This window comes from Procambarus clarkii, chromosome 23 (genome assembly GCF_040958095.1).
Source record: "Procambarus clarkii isolate CNS0578487 chromosome 23, FALCON_Pclarkii_2.0, whole genome shotgun sequence".
In the NCBI taxonomy this organism is placed as follows: Eukaryota; Metazoa; Arthropoda; class Malacostraca; order Decapoda; family Cambaridae; genus Procambarus; species Procambarus clarkii.
In genome coordinates this window covers 34,887,964-34,907,848 of record NC_091172.1, presented here as the reverse complement: position 1 = coordinate 34,907,848, position 19,885 = coordinate 34,887,964, and the positions used below count along the sequence as shown (strand labels likewise).

At 42.7% G+C, this 19,885-nt stretch overlaps 1 protein-coding gene across 1 annotated transcript in view; it reads right to left on the bottom strand.

Moving 5' to 3' along the window:
- htt (huntingtin) overlaps positions 1-19,885 on the bottom strand; it is a 154,737-nt gene that overhangs the window by 73,082 nt on the left and 61,770 nt on the right. The window contains 6 exon segments of the mRNA XM_045751464.2: positions 6,454-6,614; positions 6,775-6,898; positions 11,964-12,199; positions 12,956-13,141; positions 13,478-13,593; positions 13,933-14,002. Of these exon segments, the coding sequence (XP_045607420.2) occupies positions 6,454-6,614; positions 6,775-6,898; positions 11,964-12,199; positions 12,956-13,141; positions 13,478-13,593; positions 13,933-14,002 (893 nt within the window).

Below are 19,885 nucleotides of genomic sequence, written 5' to 3'. Positions count from 1 at the left end.
AGCTATATGAGGCTGATGTGTGTATATTAGACCGTGGCAACAATCAATCAAAGGATTTCTAGGCCTACCGGGGACCAGAGCCAGAACCTGGCCCCACCTCACGAGAGGCATGAGGAGCAATGCCTAAAGACACCCCCCTTGTAATTGGAAGCAGTCTTTGTCTGCCATCTACCAGGTCAGGCACCCAGAAAGGTAGGAATGCCAAATAAAACTACTGATGATCAAATAATTTGCAAATTGAAAGCTGAACTAGCTACAGAACTCTCCCAATCAAAACATAGAAACAAGTATGACGTCACCACAAATGCCACGCATCCGTCTGTGCAACCCCCCCCCCTCCCTGGGAGGGGGACAGGGGGGAGGTCCCAGACTTCCATGCCGGCAACTGTCCACAGTTCAGAGTTGCCAACGGGACAGGCCATCAGCCAGGACATTGGACTCCCTCCCCCCCCCCCCCCCGGGCGTGAACTGCCAGGAGAGCCTAACCCTGAGAACTCAGCAGACGAGTCACCCCGAAGTGACCATCCCCAAAGACAGAAGGACCACATTGAACCCCCTCAGTTCAGGCAACGAACCACCGGGAAGCAGTTCAAATGGAGCCAGATCGTCGATCCGCGGGTGACCCGAACCCTCCAAAGCGCAAACCACACCGCCGCAAAATCCCGCACCGTGCTGTGGACCCGATGGAAGGACGGACCCCACTGTCCCTGGCCGGCCTAGTGAGCACTGGTCACAAAGCCCCAGCCAAGAGACGACAGGCCCGTGAACACATTGAGCGAGGGCTCGGGAAGGCGCCAAGGCACAGAACCCCGAAAAACCTGAAGAGGAAGCCGGCGACACAGCAGCCAACACAAAGACCCCTGGGGGACTGAACCCAGAGATCGCGAGAGAGGCGGAAGGGACGTCCCCGAAGGAACCAGAACAGCCAACGAAGCCAAACTCGACCCGATGGGTAGACTAACATCACAAAGTTCCGGCTCCTGCACAGACCCTCGAGCAACCGCCGGGTGACCCGAGAGCCCCCCAGAAACTAAGCACAGCCGGGACTGCAGCCGAAGGAGAGACGCTGGAGGAAGAGACAAGGAAGCAGTCCAAGAGTGCACACCACAGAGAAATCTTCACTGCCTGATGTTATCATGGAAGGGGACTCCCCTTCCAAACAGTAACACCTCTTCTCCTCCTCCCTCCTCACCATCTTCCATACTCCTACAGCAGTCATCAGCAAGGGTAAGTAATAACTTGAACATACTTTTGAAGTGAAGATTTGGGTGAATTAGGTTTAAAATTTACTTTGAAGTGAAGTTTTTGAGGAGCCAGGAACGGATTAATTCATTTCCCATTATTTCTTATGGGAAAATTCGCTTCGGTTTTCAAATTTTCGGGTTACGAACCGTCTCCAGGAACAGATTAAATTCTTAAACCGAGGTATCCCTGTACTTCTATTCGGTGATGGTGGTAAAGTGGTGGACCGGTGAGTGTTGTCTGGTGGGTGTTGACCAGTGGATGGGTGGTGGGAGGAGACCAGCCGGAAGGAGGGTGTATGAATGGGCTGTGTTGCCACCTCGTGTCACACTCTTAATTTGTTTGTTCTTAATTTGTTTCGTTCACATGTTAGGAGTACATTGCTTACATTTTCCCACTAGTTATCTTACAGTGGAAGTGACTAGTTTCTATATCAAGGCACTAGTAACCATGGGTACATTACACTTGTTGGAAACACTTACTAGTAAGCAAGCACACACAGTGGGTACTCAGGGCGGGCCTACTAAGAATGGCCCTCATTTACACACAACGGACTTATTTTGTGTGTAATTTGTTCACTTTATATTAAGGTATATTATCTTAATTTTTACGATTGACACAATTGTTTATATAGAGAGTTTAGCACTGCGGACAACTATGATTTCTTGATGCTTCAATAAGGACGGAAGCGATTTTTTTGTTTTTAAATGTCTTGGCAACTTCAGACTTTGCCTTCGGACCCCTGGCACCACAAGGGCAGGCTGTGGACTTGTTTACTACACTTGAATTTCACTTGTTATTTCTTTAAAACACAAAAGTCGGATGGCATTCACTAAGGTACTCACCTAGTTGTGTTTGCGGGGGTTGAGCTCTGGCTCTTTGGTCCCGCCTCTCAACCGTCAATCAACAGGTGTACAGATTCCTGAGCCTACTGGGCTCTATCATATCTACACTTGAAACTGTGTATGGAGTCAGCCTCCACCACATCACTTCCTAATGCATTCCATTTGTCAACCACTCTGACACTAAAAAAGTTCTTTCTAATATCTCTGTGGCTCATTTGGGCACTCAGTTTCCACCTGTGTCCCCTTGTGCAGTGTTCCCCTTGTGTTAAATAGACTGTCTTTATCTACCCTATCAATTCCCTTCAGAATCTTGAATGTGGTGATCATGTCTCCCCTAACTCTTCTGTCTTCCAGCGAAGTGAGATTTAATTCCCGTAGTCTCTCCTCGTAGCTCATACCTCTCAGCTCGGGTACTAGTCTGGTGGCAAACCTTTGAACCTTTTCCAGTTTAGTCTTATCCTTGACTAGAAGGTATATTGCTTAAGATGTTGAGTCGCACTTTATGAGAAATCTGACTGTTTTTAGTTCGTTTATCACTGGAATATCCCTAAATATATATTGTTTTTTGCGGAGCTCGTGCTCACATGGCCCTTCCCTCCCACACCCCAACAACACCCCAACTTCATCTATCACCATCACCAGATGTGATAGACTCAAGTCAAAAAGACCAAATGCAAAGACTCGAGGAGAAGGTCGAAACATTCTTGTAACTAACTGAGACCGATCTGCTGACAAAGGCGGAACCACAGGAAAACCTCCGGGTTCGGACACCGAGCAAGCAGCGCCTGAAACCAAGGCTGGGCAGGCCACCATAGGGCCAAGAGGACTACTCGTCCCTGGTAAGTTTCCAAGCGAGCCAGGACCTTGGAGCAATAGCTGAACCGCGGGGAAGAGGTACAGGAATCCCCACCTCAACCAGTCCTGCCGAAAGGCATCGACCCCGACAGCCTTATGGTCAGGGAAGGACACAGCATATACCAGAAGACGCCTCGACCATGCCGACACGAAGAGGTCCACCTCCGGGGGCCCGCGAATATCTGGCAGAGCCAACAGAATGAGTCGGCGTCGACCGTCCATTCCGTAGATAGGGGAATGAACCTGACAGGCAGTCCGCCAGAATGCTGAACCCCCCTCCCCGGACGTGAATCCGACTTCAGCAATCTCATCATCATCTATCTCATATCTTGTAACTATCCTAACCATCTTGTATCTTGTAACTAAGTTACCTAACCACAAAATCTTACATTTGTCAGCATTAAACTGCATCTGCCAATCTTTTGACTACTTCATAACCCTATATAGAGCATCTTAAAGTGATAGTCTTTTTCCGTGTTGATTTCCCTACCGATTTTTGTATTATCGGCAAATTTGCAAATATTGCTGTTCAAAACTGAATTTAAATCACTTATATATATTTTATGAATAACAGAGATCCCAGGACAGAACCATGAGGCACTCCACTTACAACATTTACCCACTCTGACTTAACCCCATTTATACTAACTCTTTGTTTCCTTTGGTATAGCTATGCCCTAATCCAACTTAATATAGCACCCCCAATACTGTGAACCTCTATCTTTTTAATCAGTCTTTCATGTGGCACTGTATCAAAAGCTTTACTAGAGTCAAGGTACACAACATCACAAACCTTTCCACTATCAACTGCCTCAACTATGCTGAAATAAAATGATAGCAAATTTATTAACATGAATGACCATTTGTAAAACCATGTTGTGAATCCTTTATTAATTTATGTTTTTCAAGATGAAGACGAATGGTATTTGCAATTATCGATTCAAGTAACTTTCCCATAATAGACATTAAGCTAATTGGCTGATAGTTTGACGCAAGTGATCTATCTCCTTTCTCAAAAATTGGTACCACATTAGCAACCTTCCACAACTCTGGCACTCTGCCTGACTCTAATGATTTATTAAATATGATAGACAATACCTGCTTGATACCTGCTTGATGGGGTTCTGGGAGCTCTTCTACTCCCCAAGCCCGGCCCGAGGCCAGGCTCGACTTGTGAGAGTTTGGTCCACCAGGCTGTTGCTTGGAGCGACCCGCAGGCCCACATACCCACCACAGCCCAGCTGATCCGGAACTTCTCTTAGAAAACAGTCCAGTTTTCTCTTGAAGATGTCCACAGTTGTTCCAGCAATATTTCTTATAGTCGCTGGAGGATGTTGAACAACCGCGGACCTCTGATGTTTATACAGTGCTCTCTGATTGTGCCTATGGCACATCTGCTCTTCACTGGTTCAATCTTGCATTTTCTTCCATATCGTTCACTCCAGTACATTGTTATTTTACTGTGCAGATTTGGGACCTGGCCCTCCAGTATTTTCCATGTGTATATTATTTGGTATCTCTCTCGTCTCCTTTCTAGAGAGTACATTTGGAGAGCTTTGAGACGATCCCAATAATTTAGGTGTTTTATCTCGTCTATGCGTGCTGTATATGTTCTCTGTATTCCCTCTATTTCAGCAATCTCTCCTGCTCTGAAGGGGAAAGCGAGTACTGAGCAGTACTTGAGATGGGACAACACAAGTGACTTGAAGAGTACATCCATTGTGATGGGATCCCTGGATTTGAAAGTTCTCGTAATACATCCGATCATTTTTCTGGCTGACGTGATATTTGCTTGGTTATGCTCCCTAAACGTTAGATCGTCGGACATCATTATTCCCAAATCCTTTACATGCTGTTTTTCTACTATGGGAAGATTTGATTGTGTTTTGTACCCTGTATTATGTTTCAGATCCTCATTTTTGCCATACCTGAGTACCTGAAATTTATCACTGTTAAACATCATGTTATTTTCTGCTGCTCAATCGAAAACTTTGTTGACATCTGCTTGTAGTTTTTCAATGTCTTCAGCAGAGGTAATTTTCATGCTGATTTTTGTGTCATCTGCAAAGGACGACACGAAGCTGTGACGTGTATTTTTGACAATGGCTCGCAAAGCTCCTCTTTACATTCTTTAAGCACAATGGCAAACACTTCCCCTGGCCCTGGGAATTTGTTTGGCCTGAGTTTCACTATTTGTTTAATAACATCATCCCTAGTAACTGCTAAACTAGTCAACCTGTCCTCGTCCCCACCCACATAGACTTGTTCGGCTGCAGGCATAATGTTAAGTTCCTCTTTAGTAAATACAGAGATAAAATATTTATTAAAAATACTACTCATCTCTTCGTCATTATCCATTATCTGACCTGTCTCAGTTTTTAATGGACCTATACTTTCCCTAATCTTTGTTGGATATAACTGAAAAATCCCTTTAGGATTTGTCTTTGCTTGCCCTGCTTTGCGAACTTCATAGTTTCTTTTTGCCCTCCATATGTCTTTTTTAATATTTCTAACCAGTTGTATGAATTCTTGTTCTAAACTGACATTTTTTCTTCATTTTTCATCCTTTTGTACCACGTTCTCTTTCTACATATAAGGTTCTTCAGATCCTTAGTTATCCATTTTGGGTCATTATTATTCGATCTATTCAATTTGTATGGTATACTACATTCCTGTGCATTGCTTAGAATATTTTTAAATAGGTTATATTTTGAATCCACATCGAAATCCGTTTTTTACATCACCCGTTGCTGGATTCACGTCTCACTCCAAGACCGGCCCACCCCTTGTGCCCAAAACTTTCCAATCTATTTCGCCAAAAAATTTCTTAGGCTAATAAAATCAGTTTTATTAAAACAATATGGAAGAAAATGCAGAATAGAGCCAGTGAAGATCAGGGGTACCATAAACACAATCAGAGAACAGTGTATGAATATCAGAGGTTCACAGTTGTTCAATATCCTCCCAGCGAGTATAAGAAATATTGCCGGAACAACTGTGGACATCTTCAAGAGAAAACTAGACAGTTTTCCTCAAGAAGTGCCAGACCAACCGGGCTGTGGTGGATATGTGCGCCTGCAGGCTGCTCCAAACAACAGCCTGTTGAACCAAGCTCTCACAAGTCAAGCCTGGCCTGAGGAGCAGAAGAACTCCCAGAACCCCATCAAGCAGGTAACCCAAATTCTGTACAGATGGAAGGAAAGTGAGAAAAACATCTGCCAACATATTTGTTATTCCCCTAATGTGAAATGCTGTTCTCAAGAGTGAAGAAGGGGAGTTAAGCCCTTAAAAGTATTGCATTTTAAAGCCAATCAAACCAACCTTGGCCCACATGAAGGTTCGTGACAGTCATAGTCCAAGCTGACATAATCAGTTAAGATTAAAAGATGGTACAGATGGCCTTTACTTGGTTGAACCAAAAAATGTCTGAACCATCAAAGAACAGACAAGAATTATAAATTTTTGTGATGTGTAAATAACAAAACTCATTAAAACTGTACAAAGAACTTACTTGATTTGTCCTTCTTCAATGTATTCAAATTGTTTGATAACATAACCAATAAATATTTGATCAGAGTCCAAAAGACAGTAGTTAACACGAATCTGTACAAGGTGAATCAGCAGCTGCAGTACTGATCTCTGCATAACAACATCACTTGACACTGTATATAGCTGGGGAAAGTAAATATACAACCAATTAGAAACATGAACAATTAATTTTGAAACATTTTTCACCAGACTGATTTATCACTTACACATTAATGTCACAGAAATTATAACAATATTAATTGTAGGAACTTAGAAGTACTGTATATGCAGTGACTCAACCTACCTTTAAGGCTTTGATAACCAATGGCTCAAAAAGTCGTATATAAGAACTTAACGATAACTTATCGTTGCCACGTCCAAGGGTCTTAAAGATATTAGAATTCCCTTTTTGCTGACTCAGACTCAAACTAAAAATTAAATGAACATCAATTATAAATATGTATATAGTTTCGTAAAAATTAGTAAGCTGAAACATTGAAATATTTATATTGTTTCATCATAATGAACGTATGGATGATGACTGTTTTGCAGTGTGTGTATTCAAGTGACTCTGAGGTTAGATGGAGATGAAGATTAAGATGATGGATGGAGACATTGTGAGGATCAGTAGCTAATGAGGAGCAGTAGGGAATGTTTCAAGATGACATCGGCTTGTCGTGACGGAGTGCTTGTTTACCATATTTTTACATGACCAAGCATGGAAAGCATTTTAAACCTAGTTGTATGAAGTGATATGCTAAACTGCTGTGGAATGTTTGGCATGACAATGATGAACCTTTATGCTACTGCTAATCACTAGGGATAATGAATAAATAACACATTTTGAGTATATTTGACCTTTCTTTCTGTACATTGCTCTCCTATTTTGCTCCAAGTTTTTCTTCCCCCATTCTAACCTATAAAATAAAGAAACAAAGAAGTAACTATGTAAGGGTCATTGTATATTGACAAAGGTATCTCCAGTCTGTGTTTTGCATCTCTCTCAATACCATACAAACAAAATTATGAATATTCTTAACATACAGTAGGAGGAGTCCCTGGTATACAAACACCCACTAAGTGAACACTCGTACGTTTATGCTATGTAACGCATACCATTAGCTGGGTAAAACTGCAGTACCTCACTTAATGTGACAACAACAACAACAATAATAATAATAATAATAATAATAATAATAATAATAATAATAATAATAATAATAATAATAATAAATCAATTATTGTCTATAGGGAGTGAGACCTTGCTCTCAGCCCCATCTTCTAGTTCTTTATACCTTGTGCATTTAAAATTCTTGTGGATGGAGGTGTCCTACACTAATTTAGTGCTTTCCAGCAGTTGAACAGAAAAAGGGAACACATCCAGTGTTAACACCAAGAAAAAGATTTAATAAAACCAACGTTGAATGTAATGAAACGCCATTTTCTGGATGAGACCCGGAGGCTCCACGGAGCTTACGAGGCTGATATGCTAATGTCAGACTTTGGCATCAGTCATGTGTATGGAGTTCTGTGGGCCTACCGGGGACCACGAGGCAGAACCTGGCCCCTTCAGAGAGGCATGGGGAGCAATGGCCAATAGAAACCCCCGTGTGGTTGGAAGCATTCTATGTCTGCCATTGACTGGGTCAGGCACCCAGAGAGATAAGCATCCCAAAACAAACCCCTGTTCTGGTGAAAATATTGCTACCAAAAGCCGAATAAGTGGATAGAACTCCCCTAAAAGAAACGAGCAAACGAGCATGATGTCGCCGCGCCGCTGTCTGCGCAGCTCCGCCCTCCCCGGAAGAGGGAAGGGGAAGCCCCAGACCCTCTACGCCAGCTATCCACCCGTCAGTTCTGAGTCTGGATGTCAAAAATACGCGAAAAAAACGGTGACCGGAGGGAGGGATGCCCGGGAGCCTCCGGGTCTCACCCAGAAAATGGCCTTTCATTACATTCAACGCTGGTTTTCTGGGGGGGGGGAGCCCCTTCGGCTCCTCGGAGCTAACTACCCCCAGAGGAAAAACATAGGGACTTACCCAGGAGGCGGTCACTGCTCACTCCTGAATACCTGCTCACTCACGTAATCTGTTCACCAGGTAACGAGCAGCCAGGACCCTGTTCGACCTCCAAAAGCCCAGTGCCCGAATGTCAACCCAGGACACGTTGCCTAGGTCCTGGGGACCCAGACGGCAGCAAGACCACCCAGACGGCGGCAAGACCAGTGAACTTATGAACGTCATGGGAACGGGATATACCACAGGTTGGCTATCCTTAATAACTCTACGGATGACCTGGGAGACCCGCACCCGCGAACAGGGAAGAAGGGAAACCAGATCAACCCAAAGCGTGACCCCGGATACAGAAGCCATGGTTCAAGTAACGGCAGAGAGCTGCAACTAGGGGGTGCATCACAAAACATGATGCACCCCTGGCCTGACCAACCAAGCATCAACAACTCAGAGACCCCTCCGGAAATCAGCTGTTTCATTCTTCGCCAGAAAAGGAGGAGACGGCTGCAAATGAACAAAACCATCACGAAAACCAAAGGAGCAGAAATCCCTGAACCGGAGGAGAGTATGAAGCTTCCCAACCTGACCTTCAGAGGCCAATGCCAACAGAAAAAGAGTCTTGGAGAAACAATCCTGAACCGAAGGGGCCACAACAAACCGAGGAGAAGAAAGAAAAGAGAGCACTCTGTCCAAAGACCAGGACTATTCAGGCGGCGCATGAGCAGGCCGGAGGTGAAACAAAGCACAAGACAGCTTGCGAAACGGCGCAGAAGTAACATAAAAACCGAAAGTAAGCTGAAGCTGCTCCACCAGCGTCGCACGATATGAGGCGACAGTGTTAGGCATAAGGCGATGGTCCTGGAACAACCAAGAGAGAAAGGACACCACCACCCTAACAGAGAGCGAAGTACAACGACGAAGACGCAAAAGAAACGGAATGACCGCCAGGAAACTTCATACTGCCGCCGAGACGAAGCCCGCAAGTGGGACACTAACAAGGAAGCCACCTGATCACCATAGAGATGATGATAAACTCGAGTCAAAAATACCATACGTTAACACTCTAGGAGAAGATCGAATCAGCCATGTGACGTTCCAGTCTAATCTGCTGGAAGAGGCAGAGCTGTGGGAAAACCTCTGGGTTCAGACACCGAGCAAGCAGCGCCTGAAACCACGACTGGGCCAGCCAGCACAGGGCCAAAAGGACAACTCTTCCCTGGAAAGTCTCCAAGTGAGTCAGGACCTGGAGCAACAGCTGAACCAGAGGAAAAAGGTACAGAAACCCCCACCTCGACCGGTCCTGCCGAAAGGCATCGACCCCGATGGCCTTGCAATCGAGGAAGGGTGCCACATACGGGGGGGGGGGGGGGGGGGGGTGCAGTGACCATGCCGATGCAAAGAGGTCCACCTCGGGGTGCCTGAACGTCTGGCAAAGCCAACGGAAGGAGTCGGCGTCAACCATCCATTCCGTGGAGAGGGGAACGAAACGAGACAGGCCGTCGGCCAAGACGGACACTCGCTGCACATGAACAGTCAGGAGAGCCAAACCTCGAGAACTCAGCAGACGAGTCACCCGAAGTTACCAGCGCTAAAGAGCCAAGGACCGCATCGAACCTCCTCGGTTCAGGCAATGAACCACCGGTGAGCAGTCCGAATGGAGCCGGATCATCGATCCGCAGGCGACCCGAACCCTCCGAAGAGCAAACCACACCGCCACGAACTCTTGCATTGTGCTGTGGGCTCGAGAGAAGGACGGACGCCACCACCCCTGGCCAGCCTGGTGAGCACTGATCACAAAGCCCCAGCTAAGAGACGACGCGTCCGTGAACACATTGAGCGAGGTGCTCGGGCAGGCGCCAAGGCCCTGAACCCCGAAAAACCCAAAGAGTGCTCCTCGTGCCTCTCTGAGGGGGCCAGGTTCTGGCTCGTGGTCCCTGGTAGATCTAGACTCTATGCACTTGACTGATGCCAAATGTCTAATACATTCTTATCAGCCCAAATAGCTCCAGGGAGCCGACGGGGATCCCCCCCCCCCCCCAGAAAAACAGAAAAATCAGATATTGAAATAATTAGGTAATACAGTGGTACCTCGGGTTACGAACGTCCCTGTTTACGAACTTTTCAGGTTAAGAACATCCCTATTTATGAACTGTTCGGGTTACGAGCCCGATTTGTTCGGAAAATTTGAATCGGGATATAAACTTTGCATCAGATTACGAATTTGTTGATACGCGTACGGCCGACCTAACGCATGGTGGCATGGCATTCACGCCTCAGTTTCACAGTGCCTTGCACCCAGCGACTATTCTGCCTGAATTCTTCACAAGAATTTGCAGTTTTTTCTCGGATTTTTTGCCATTTGAGCATAAAAGTTGTTATTTATATATTTCGCCATGGGTCCCAAGAAAGCCAGTGGTAAGGTTCAAGGCAAGAAATCACATGTGAGAATGACAATAGAGGAAAAACAAGAGATCATTTGTAAGCATGAAAATGGTACTCATGTTGTTGAACTAACTAGGCAGTACAACAAATCTTCAGGGGAGGAAGAGGAGGCAGTAGAGAATGTCTCTTCCTCGTTAATTAAGAAAATGTGTGCAGTATGGGAAGGACTGCAAAGTTTTGCTGAAAAGAATCACCCAGATAAAGCTGTAGTAAGCCATTGCAGTGATCTTTTTAATGACAATGTGAAGCCTCACTACAGACAAGTGCTGCAAAGAAGGGGAAAAACAATTTTCAATGGAACGTTTCCTTGTGAGAAAAGTGAGAAAATCAAGCAGTGAGCCACAACCAGGACCTAATGGTATGCAGGCAAAACGTGCCCGAGTGTGCACTCCAGAGAAATCTTCACTGCCTGATGTTATAATGGAAGGGGATTCCCCTTCCAAACAGTAACACCTCTCCTCCTCCCCTCTACTCACAATCTTCCATACGCAAACATCAGTCATCAGCAAGGGTAAGTAATAACTTAAAACATACTTTTGTAGTGTAGATTTGGGTGAATAAGGTATAAAATTTACTTTGAAGTGAAGTTTTTGGGGAGTCAGGAATGGATTAATTCATTTCCCATTATTTTTTATGGGGAAATTAGCTTTGGTTTACGAATTTTTGGGTTACGAATCGTCTCCAGGAACGGATTAAATTTTTAAACCGAGGTACCCCTGTACAGTAATGCCACCTTTGTGACAACTCCCGCCTCACGGCGCGGGTGGAGGAAACCAGCACGGGACGCTTACTCTGTCAGCGCCTCAATTTTGCCAGACTTCCACGTTCTATTACGACCAAAATATGTCACCTATGATTTTTATTATTATTTTTCCTGTGATGAGGAACCGCATTTTAACAATCTTAGCAGAAAAACAAATTTTAATTTTTTTCTTGCGCCTTGCGGTGTTAAAGGCTATATTCACAAGTGCTGCTCAGGAGTTAAGGGTCTATCCTGTAAACTCCAAACAAGTAATCCTAAACACACTTGCACACTAACCTGATGGGGTCACTATCCTTCCTGGCAGCAGACATCGCAGTCAAGTCATTCTCCAGTTCTGTCAAAGGGATACTGAAACAGAGATGATGAAGTCCTGTATTATTAGGCTCCTCTGTTGTCCGCTTGCTTGTGGCACCAGCTGGATCCACAGACACGTGAGGTAAGGGGTCAGACACCTTTCGGTACAGCTGGTCAAAGAGGGCCATCACATTTGATCCAAACAAGCACTTCAGAAGCTGAAATATATTAAAAACATACATAGAATAAAACAATAATATTGCTGAAAATAAATAACCCAACTCACATGTGTATTACAGAAACGTGACATTTTGGCCCATCCTGGACTCTTATTTATCAAGGATGGCTGAAATGTCACAGTTCTTCTAATATGTGGGTTGTGTATTTATTGTAAACATACTGACAGTATGTTTAGTGGAGATAGATTTACTGACAGATAGATTTTCTGGAGATATGAAGTTAGGTAATACAGAGGGTAGATTCAATCAAGAGTATGTTTGTGTCTATGAGCAGACTGCACTGCTGGCCAGTGGTTTTAATTTTCCAATATATATAAATAAGCTCCCAGAGTTTATTTTTATTTTTCTATTACTTGTGCCTTTCTGTCCTTTCATATTCTTGTCTAACATATTTTTACTTGTCTAGAACTGTCAAGGCAGTTATCGTTATATTCACATTCTTCCTTCACTTTGGAAGCAAGTTGTGACTATTTCACTTTTTATGATTTCCAAGCTAGCACACAGAATTTGTGGGCAAATGTTTCTGGTACTCAGCAAGACTTTAAGGCATATGAACTGTCTGAGGAAGCGTCTACATGTGGGCTTCCCCTACCCCCCATCTACCCACTCCATGGATGGCAGCTACCCAGAGAAAACAATACATCAAACATCACTACATCAATATGTATATCAATACATCAATACATCACTGACAACAAGTGTTTGGTTTCCTACACCTAAGTAACACAAACTTACCTGTTGCCCACATTGCACTGTAAGTGTTGGAAGGAGAGATGTAACAACTTTCAAATACTGAAGCATTTCGTCTGCAAGTTTCCCAAATTCGACCATTGATGCCACTTCCAAGAGTCTCCCCAGGCTAATCAGGGCTACTCGAAGCAATCCACAAAGCTTCTCTGTTGTGTTCTCTTCCAATGACATCTGTGAGAGTTCATACATTATTAGTACTTGTTTCCCACTTTTATGAGATGGCAAGTCATCAGGCCAAAGAAAAGGTAAATACAGCGGCGGTGACAGTGTCGACAGTGATCATGATGATAATGATAAAGAGGATTATGATGTCCTCAGCACCATACTGATGGTGCTGATGACTAGGATGATGATGAGGCCGAGGATGCCGATGATGCTCAAGATTACACAAGTTTAATAGATATTCACATTTGCATAACAGTTAGACCATGGTTCATGGATAATTAAGGCATCTTAAAAAATAAAAGACTTTAAATTTCAGAATTAAAAACAAATTTTATTTATTACCTTATAATTTGTGTGAGCATTTTTTAGCACATCATACATTTTAATATATTCTGGCAAGTGTGAAAATGCTCCAATAGTTCCAGGTTTCAGTGGCTTCCTTTCTTTCTCCTCACCATCTGCAAAGACAAGTGAATTAAAACATAAAACAAATACTACACCTTAATTTCATTGCAAACATTATGTCATCCAATGACATGAAAGATGACAACACAGCATCATATTGTGATCAGTGGTTTACAGTATTGTAATGCTGGACAAAATTATATATATATATATTGCCAACAACCAAGGAAATGTTTCAAAGACTTGGTTACACATGGATTTCTTTCAAAAAGCTATGAAAGATAAAATTTATAATATGACAAAACAAGCCGAAAACAAGTAATGTGTGACAATAATGACAACCTAATTGTGTTCCTTCATAAACTCTTGCAAGATGCTTTCTTGATACTAACCATTTTTCTCTCCATTACTGGGTGAATGTGTCCGGTTCTTGTCACCAGCAGAATCACTTCGTGATCTTCTCTGTAAGATTGAAATATTTAAAAGACAATTAGATTAGCTAATTAAATGTGTACACAATTGGGCAGGGGGGGGGGGGGAATATAGAGTGGAGTCTTGATTATCTGAAAATGAATTATCCAAAAGGTTTGAGCTAAGAGAAAGAAAATTAGTTTGCATAACAGTCCTAAATACTCAATTCTCCACTTAAACGGGTGAAGAGTACCTGTAGAACATTTGGGATATTTAGAAAAAACCAGCGATGAATGTAATGAAACTTTATTTTCTGGGCGAGACCTGGAAGCTCCCCCGGAGCTATTCAGGCTGATATGTAATACAGTGGAACCTCGATTAAAGAATTTAATCCGTTCTGGCACCGAGCTCGTCACGTTAAATGTTCGTCTTTCAAAACAAATTTCCCCATTTAAAATATAGGAAATATAAATAATCAGTTCCACCACCAAAAGACATCAATATAATAATCAATTTTGTAAATAATAGAGCAGCCTGACATTCACTGAACGAACCTTTATGACATTTTTTTCTTTTTTCAAATTTGTTCAATTTTTTCGGCTTTTTATTTTTTTAAGAAATTTGTTTCTTAAAAAAAAAACACAACATTGAATGTAATGAAACGTCATTTTCTGGGTGAGCCCCAGAGGCTCCCTGGAGCTTATCGGGCTAATGTATGTTATATCAGCTGAAGTGGAATGCTGAGCTCGGGTGCACATTCTCTCAGAACTCATGGTGAAACTCCATCAGGGCCAACTGTTTTGTTCTTACTTAGTTCCAGGAGCATTTGTTTCACTTCGTCTCTAGACACCTCTATGTTCTCTGTGCTGTTCTCTGGGATTCTTAATGTGCCTGGTTCTCCGAAGATCTCATTTTGTACAAACACACTTTGGAACTTTTCGTTTAATGTTTCACACATTTCATTTTCATTTTCCGTGTATCTGTCCCCCATTTTCAACCTCTGAATATTATCCTTTACCTGCAGCTTACTTTTAATGAATTTATAGAAAAGGCCTGGATATGATTTACATTTGTCTGCTATACCATTCTCAAAGTTCCTCTCTGCCTCTCTCCTTACTGACGTGTAGTTGTTTCTTGCACCTTTGTATCGCTGGTATGTTTGGGGGTTTGGTCTCTTTCTATAATCATTCCATGCTTGTGTCTTTTGATCTCTGGCCTGCTTAATATCTGCTTGATGGGGTTCTGGGAGTTCTTCTACTCCCCAAGCCCGGCCCGAGGCCAGGCTCGACTTGTGAGAGTTTGGTCCACCAGGCTGTTGCTTGGAGCGGCCCGCAGGCCCACATACCCACCACAGCCCGGCTGATCCGGAATTTCTCTTAGAAAAGAGTCCAGTTTTCTCTTGAAGATGTCCACGGTTGTTCCGGCAATATTTCTTATAGCCGCTGGGAGGACGTTGAACAACCGCGGACCTCTGATGTTCATACAGTGTTCTCTGATTGTGCCTATGGCACCTCTCCTCTTCACTGGTTCTATTCTGCATTTTCTTCCATGTCGTTCACTCCAGTACGTTGTTATTTTACTGTGCAGATTTGGGACCTGTCCCTCCAGCATTTTCCATGTGTATATTATTTAGTATCTCTCTCGTCTCCTTTCTAGTGAGTACATTTGGAGAGCTTTGAGACGATCCCAATAATTTAGGTGCTTTATCTCGTCTATGCGTCCCGTATATGTTCTCTGTACTCCCTCTATTTCTGCAATCTCTCCTGCTCTGAAGGGGGAAGTAAGTACTGAGCAGTACTCAAGATGGGACAACACAAGTGATTTGAACAGTACAACCATTGTGATGGGATCCCTGGATTTGAAAGTTCTTGTAATCCATCCGATCATTTTTCTGGCTGACGCAGTACAGTATTTGCTTGGTTATGCTCCCTAAACGTTAGATTGTCGGACATCATTATTCCCAAATCCTCGACATGCTGTTTTTCTACTATGGGAAGATTCGATTGTGTTTTGTACCCTGTATTATGTTTCAGATCCTCATTTTTGCCGTACCTGAGTACCTGAAATTTATCACTGTTAAACATCATGTTATTTTCTGCTGCCCAATCGAAAACTTTGTTGACATCTGCTTGTAATTTTTCTGTCTTCAGCAGAGGTAATTTTCATGTTCATTTTTGTGTCATCTGCGAAGGATGACACGAAGCTGTGACGTGTATTTTTGTCTATATCTGATATGAGAATAAGGAGCAGTAGCGGTGCAAGGACTGTACCTTGAGGTACAGAGCTTTTAACTTCACTTGGACTCAATTTTATTTGATTGACTGTTACTCTTTGTGTTCTGTTCGACAGGAAATTGAGTATTCAGCGTCCTACTTTTCCAGTTATTCCCATTGACCTCATTTTGTGTGCTATCACCCCATGGTCACATTTGTCGAACGCCTTTGCAAAATCTGTGTATACAACATCTGCATTTTGCTTTTCTTCTAGAGCTTCTGTGATTTTGTCATAGTGGTTGAGTAACTGTGACAGACAGGATCTTCCTGCTCTAAATCCATGTTGTCCTGGGTTGTGCAACTCATTGTTTTCCATAAAACTAGAAATTTGATTCCTAATCACTCTTTCAAACACTTTTATTATGTGTGATGTTAGTGCAACTGGCCTATAATTTTTTGCCAAGTCCCCTTGTGCAAAGGAGCTATATCTGCAGATTTAAGTGCTGCTGGTATCTCCCCTGTATCCAGGCTCTTTCTCCATATTACGCTGAGTGCTCGCACTACTGGTACTTTACATTTCTTTATGAATATTGAATTCCATGAGTCAGGCCCAGGAGCTGAGTGCATAGGCATATTGTCAATTTCTCTTTCAAAGTCTTCCGAGTTTGTGGTAATATCCGTTATATTATCTGCAGCTTGAATGCCATTCATAAAGAAGCTGTCTGGGTCATCAACTTTCATGTTGTTTATTGGTGTGCTAAACATAGCCTCATACTGGCTTCTTAGAATTTCACTAATCTCTTTGTTGTTCTCTGTGTACGTACCTGCATTTGTAATTAATGGTCCAATACTGATCGAGGTTTTTGATTTTGATTTTGAGTAATGTGAAAAAATATTTTTAATTTTTCTTTATCTCTTGTATAGATTTCTGTTCCAATTCCATTTCCTTAGACTCTCATGATCGCTTCAACATTTGTTCTATTTCTTCGATCTCCCTGCTTAGGTTTATTTCCCTTGCTTATGATAGTTGTGTCTGCCGAAGCATTTCTGTTATTTTTTTCCTTCTCGTGTACAGTCGTCTGCGTTCTCTTTCTAGAGTGGTCCTCTTTCTGACCCTCCTCACAGGTACGTGCTTCAAGCAGACCTTGTCTGCTTCAGCTGTCAGTTGAGCTATTCCCTGTGTGGGAGTTTTGTCGCTTAAGACCGTCTCCCATTGAATGGTTGCAAAGTTAACATTTATTTTTTCCCAGTCAATCCCCTTATTGTTGAAATTGAATTGATTGAATACTCCTTCTCGCTTGTTGGGTCTCTTAAGACCTACTACCATTATTTATGCTAGTTCGCACTTCAATGAGCTTATGGTCTGAGTATGTAGTATCTGAGATTGTGATGTCTCTGATTAGTTCATCATTGTTTGTGAATAACAAGTCTAGTGTGATTTCGTTCCTAGTTGGTTCTGTAATCTGTTGATTGAGCGAGAATTTGTCACAGAATCTCAAAAGTTCTCTGACCTGTGGTTGGTTATTTCCCCAACCTGTCCTCTTAAAAAGAACGTCGCTTTTGGCCGTTTGCCCGTATGGCCGAATATGGCATAATTTGAAAATGAAAAAAAAAATAATATAAATTTGGGATTTTTTTTTTCAACAACAGTAAGTTAAGGGTCCTCTGATAGGTTAGGTGGGCAGGAAATTCTCAAAGTTTCAAAATGGTATGAAAAACGATAATGGAAAGAATCTTTTCTAAGCTGGCCGAGTAAGCCGGACGACTCAAAAAGAAAACGGGACAGTACGTCACTTTTGTGAATCGATTTCATTTCAAATTACGTCCAAATTTGGCCATATTGCGCATACGAGCCAAAAGTGACATTTTTTTTAAGAGAACGGGTTGATTTCCCGGGTCATTCCCTGCTATGATATTTGTGCTTGCCATTCTCCATCTTAGACTCGGTAAATTGAAATCTCCAAGGAAGATAATATCTGGAGCTGGGTTTGCTAGGTTATCAAGTATGTTCTCTATTTTGTGCATCTGCTCTGTGAATTCCTCAACCGTTGTATCTGGCGGTTTATATATTAGAATAATAATTAGGTTTAGTTTCTCTACCTTAATTCCAAGTACAGTACCTCTACCACCTCATTAGTTGAGTTTAGTAGTTCTGTGCATACCAGGTCCTCTTTAATATATAGACCTACTCCTCCATTTGACCCAGTTTTTCTATCACATCTATATAAATTATAATTTGGAATCCAGATTTCACCACCCATGTAATCTTTTGTATGAGTTTCCGTGAATGCCCCAAATATTGAGTTTGACTCTAATAGGAGGCCATTTATGAACTTCACTTTATTTCTTGACTTTGGCTTTAAACCTTGAATGTTTGCAAATATGAATGATTGTCCATATTGTGTGTCACTTCTGAAAGGTTTTGGTAGTTCTCCCTCCTCTCTACCCTGACCCAGGGTGTGTTGTTGTGGCAATGGTTTGTCCAGTTTTGGAAGTGATACTGGGGAGTGTGGTGGTCTCTGTGTAGTTGGGGGGTGTAGTATGTGTGGGCTTGATGACGAACCGTAGTCCAGTCTTGGGCATTTCCCCCTCTCCATCCGTACTCCTGCCACGTTTCTGCCTGTCTGTTTCTCCCTCTGTTTCTGCCTGCCTCTAAAAAAATTTCAGGGCTATTATATTGGACTTCCTCTCTTATATAGTGCTGTGTGCCTCTGACGTGGAAATCAGGGCAATGAAGATCATAGCATTTCCTCTCATTAACCGAGAGTGTGCATAGCTTAGGGTGAAAATATCTACACTCTGTACCAAAACGACATCTGCCTTTCCCTAACCAATTTCAGCATTTCCGTGGGTGCATGAATGTGCATTCCGTGCCTCTGGGCCCATATCTGCACTGTCCTTTTGCATAATACCTGCAAATATTTTCATCTGTGATTGTATTCTTCTTGTTTGTGCCCGTGCACGAATTGGCTACCTCTGTGTTTTTTGTTACCACTTTCTAGTTTCTGCATTCATTCTCGGTATTGCCCTTATCTTTCTCCTTGTTGCTTTCATCTTTCTCATTTGTGTTCTCATTCGTCTCATTTTGTCTCTCCATAATTCATATCACCAGTTTGCTGTACAATATTGCCATCATTTTTGTGTACCTCAACACCATATCCTTCTACATTGCTACTTTGGCTCTCTAAATTCTCAGTCTCTAGGTTGTGCTCAGAGTTCTTGGCTGTCTTTATATACTCTGCATATATTTCTGGCCCTCTCACAATTTCTGTTGAACCAGCCCTCTTTCCTAGGTCTGCATGTCTGTGTTGGTATGAATGTTTGTGTGCCTTCATCGTATATTTTTCAAAATTTGGCATACATCTCATTTATTTCCTTGCCTAGCAACAAGTCTGTCCAATTATACCCATGAAAAAATTTTTAAGTTCCCCATAGCGTCCTCTCTTGAAATCGAGTTTAACAACTGTTTCACTGTCACCATTCTCTACTAGATTATATCGCATAGCGTATTTAATGTCCAAGAGGATGTGATCACTTTCTCAAGGGAGGAAGGTACTGGATGTCAAATACCTCTTCTTCTATCCTGGTGAATACTAGATCCAGTACTGATGGAACATCCCCTTCCTTCATTCTTTTGGCCTGCTTGACGTGTTGATACATGAATGTCTCCAAGATGAGGTTTACAAATCTGCCTGTCCAAATGTCTTCTGTTCTTGCCTCG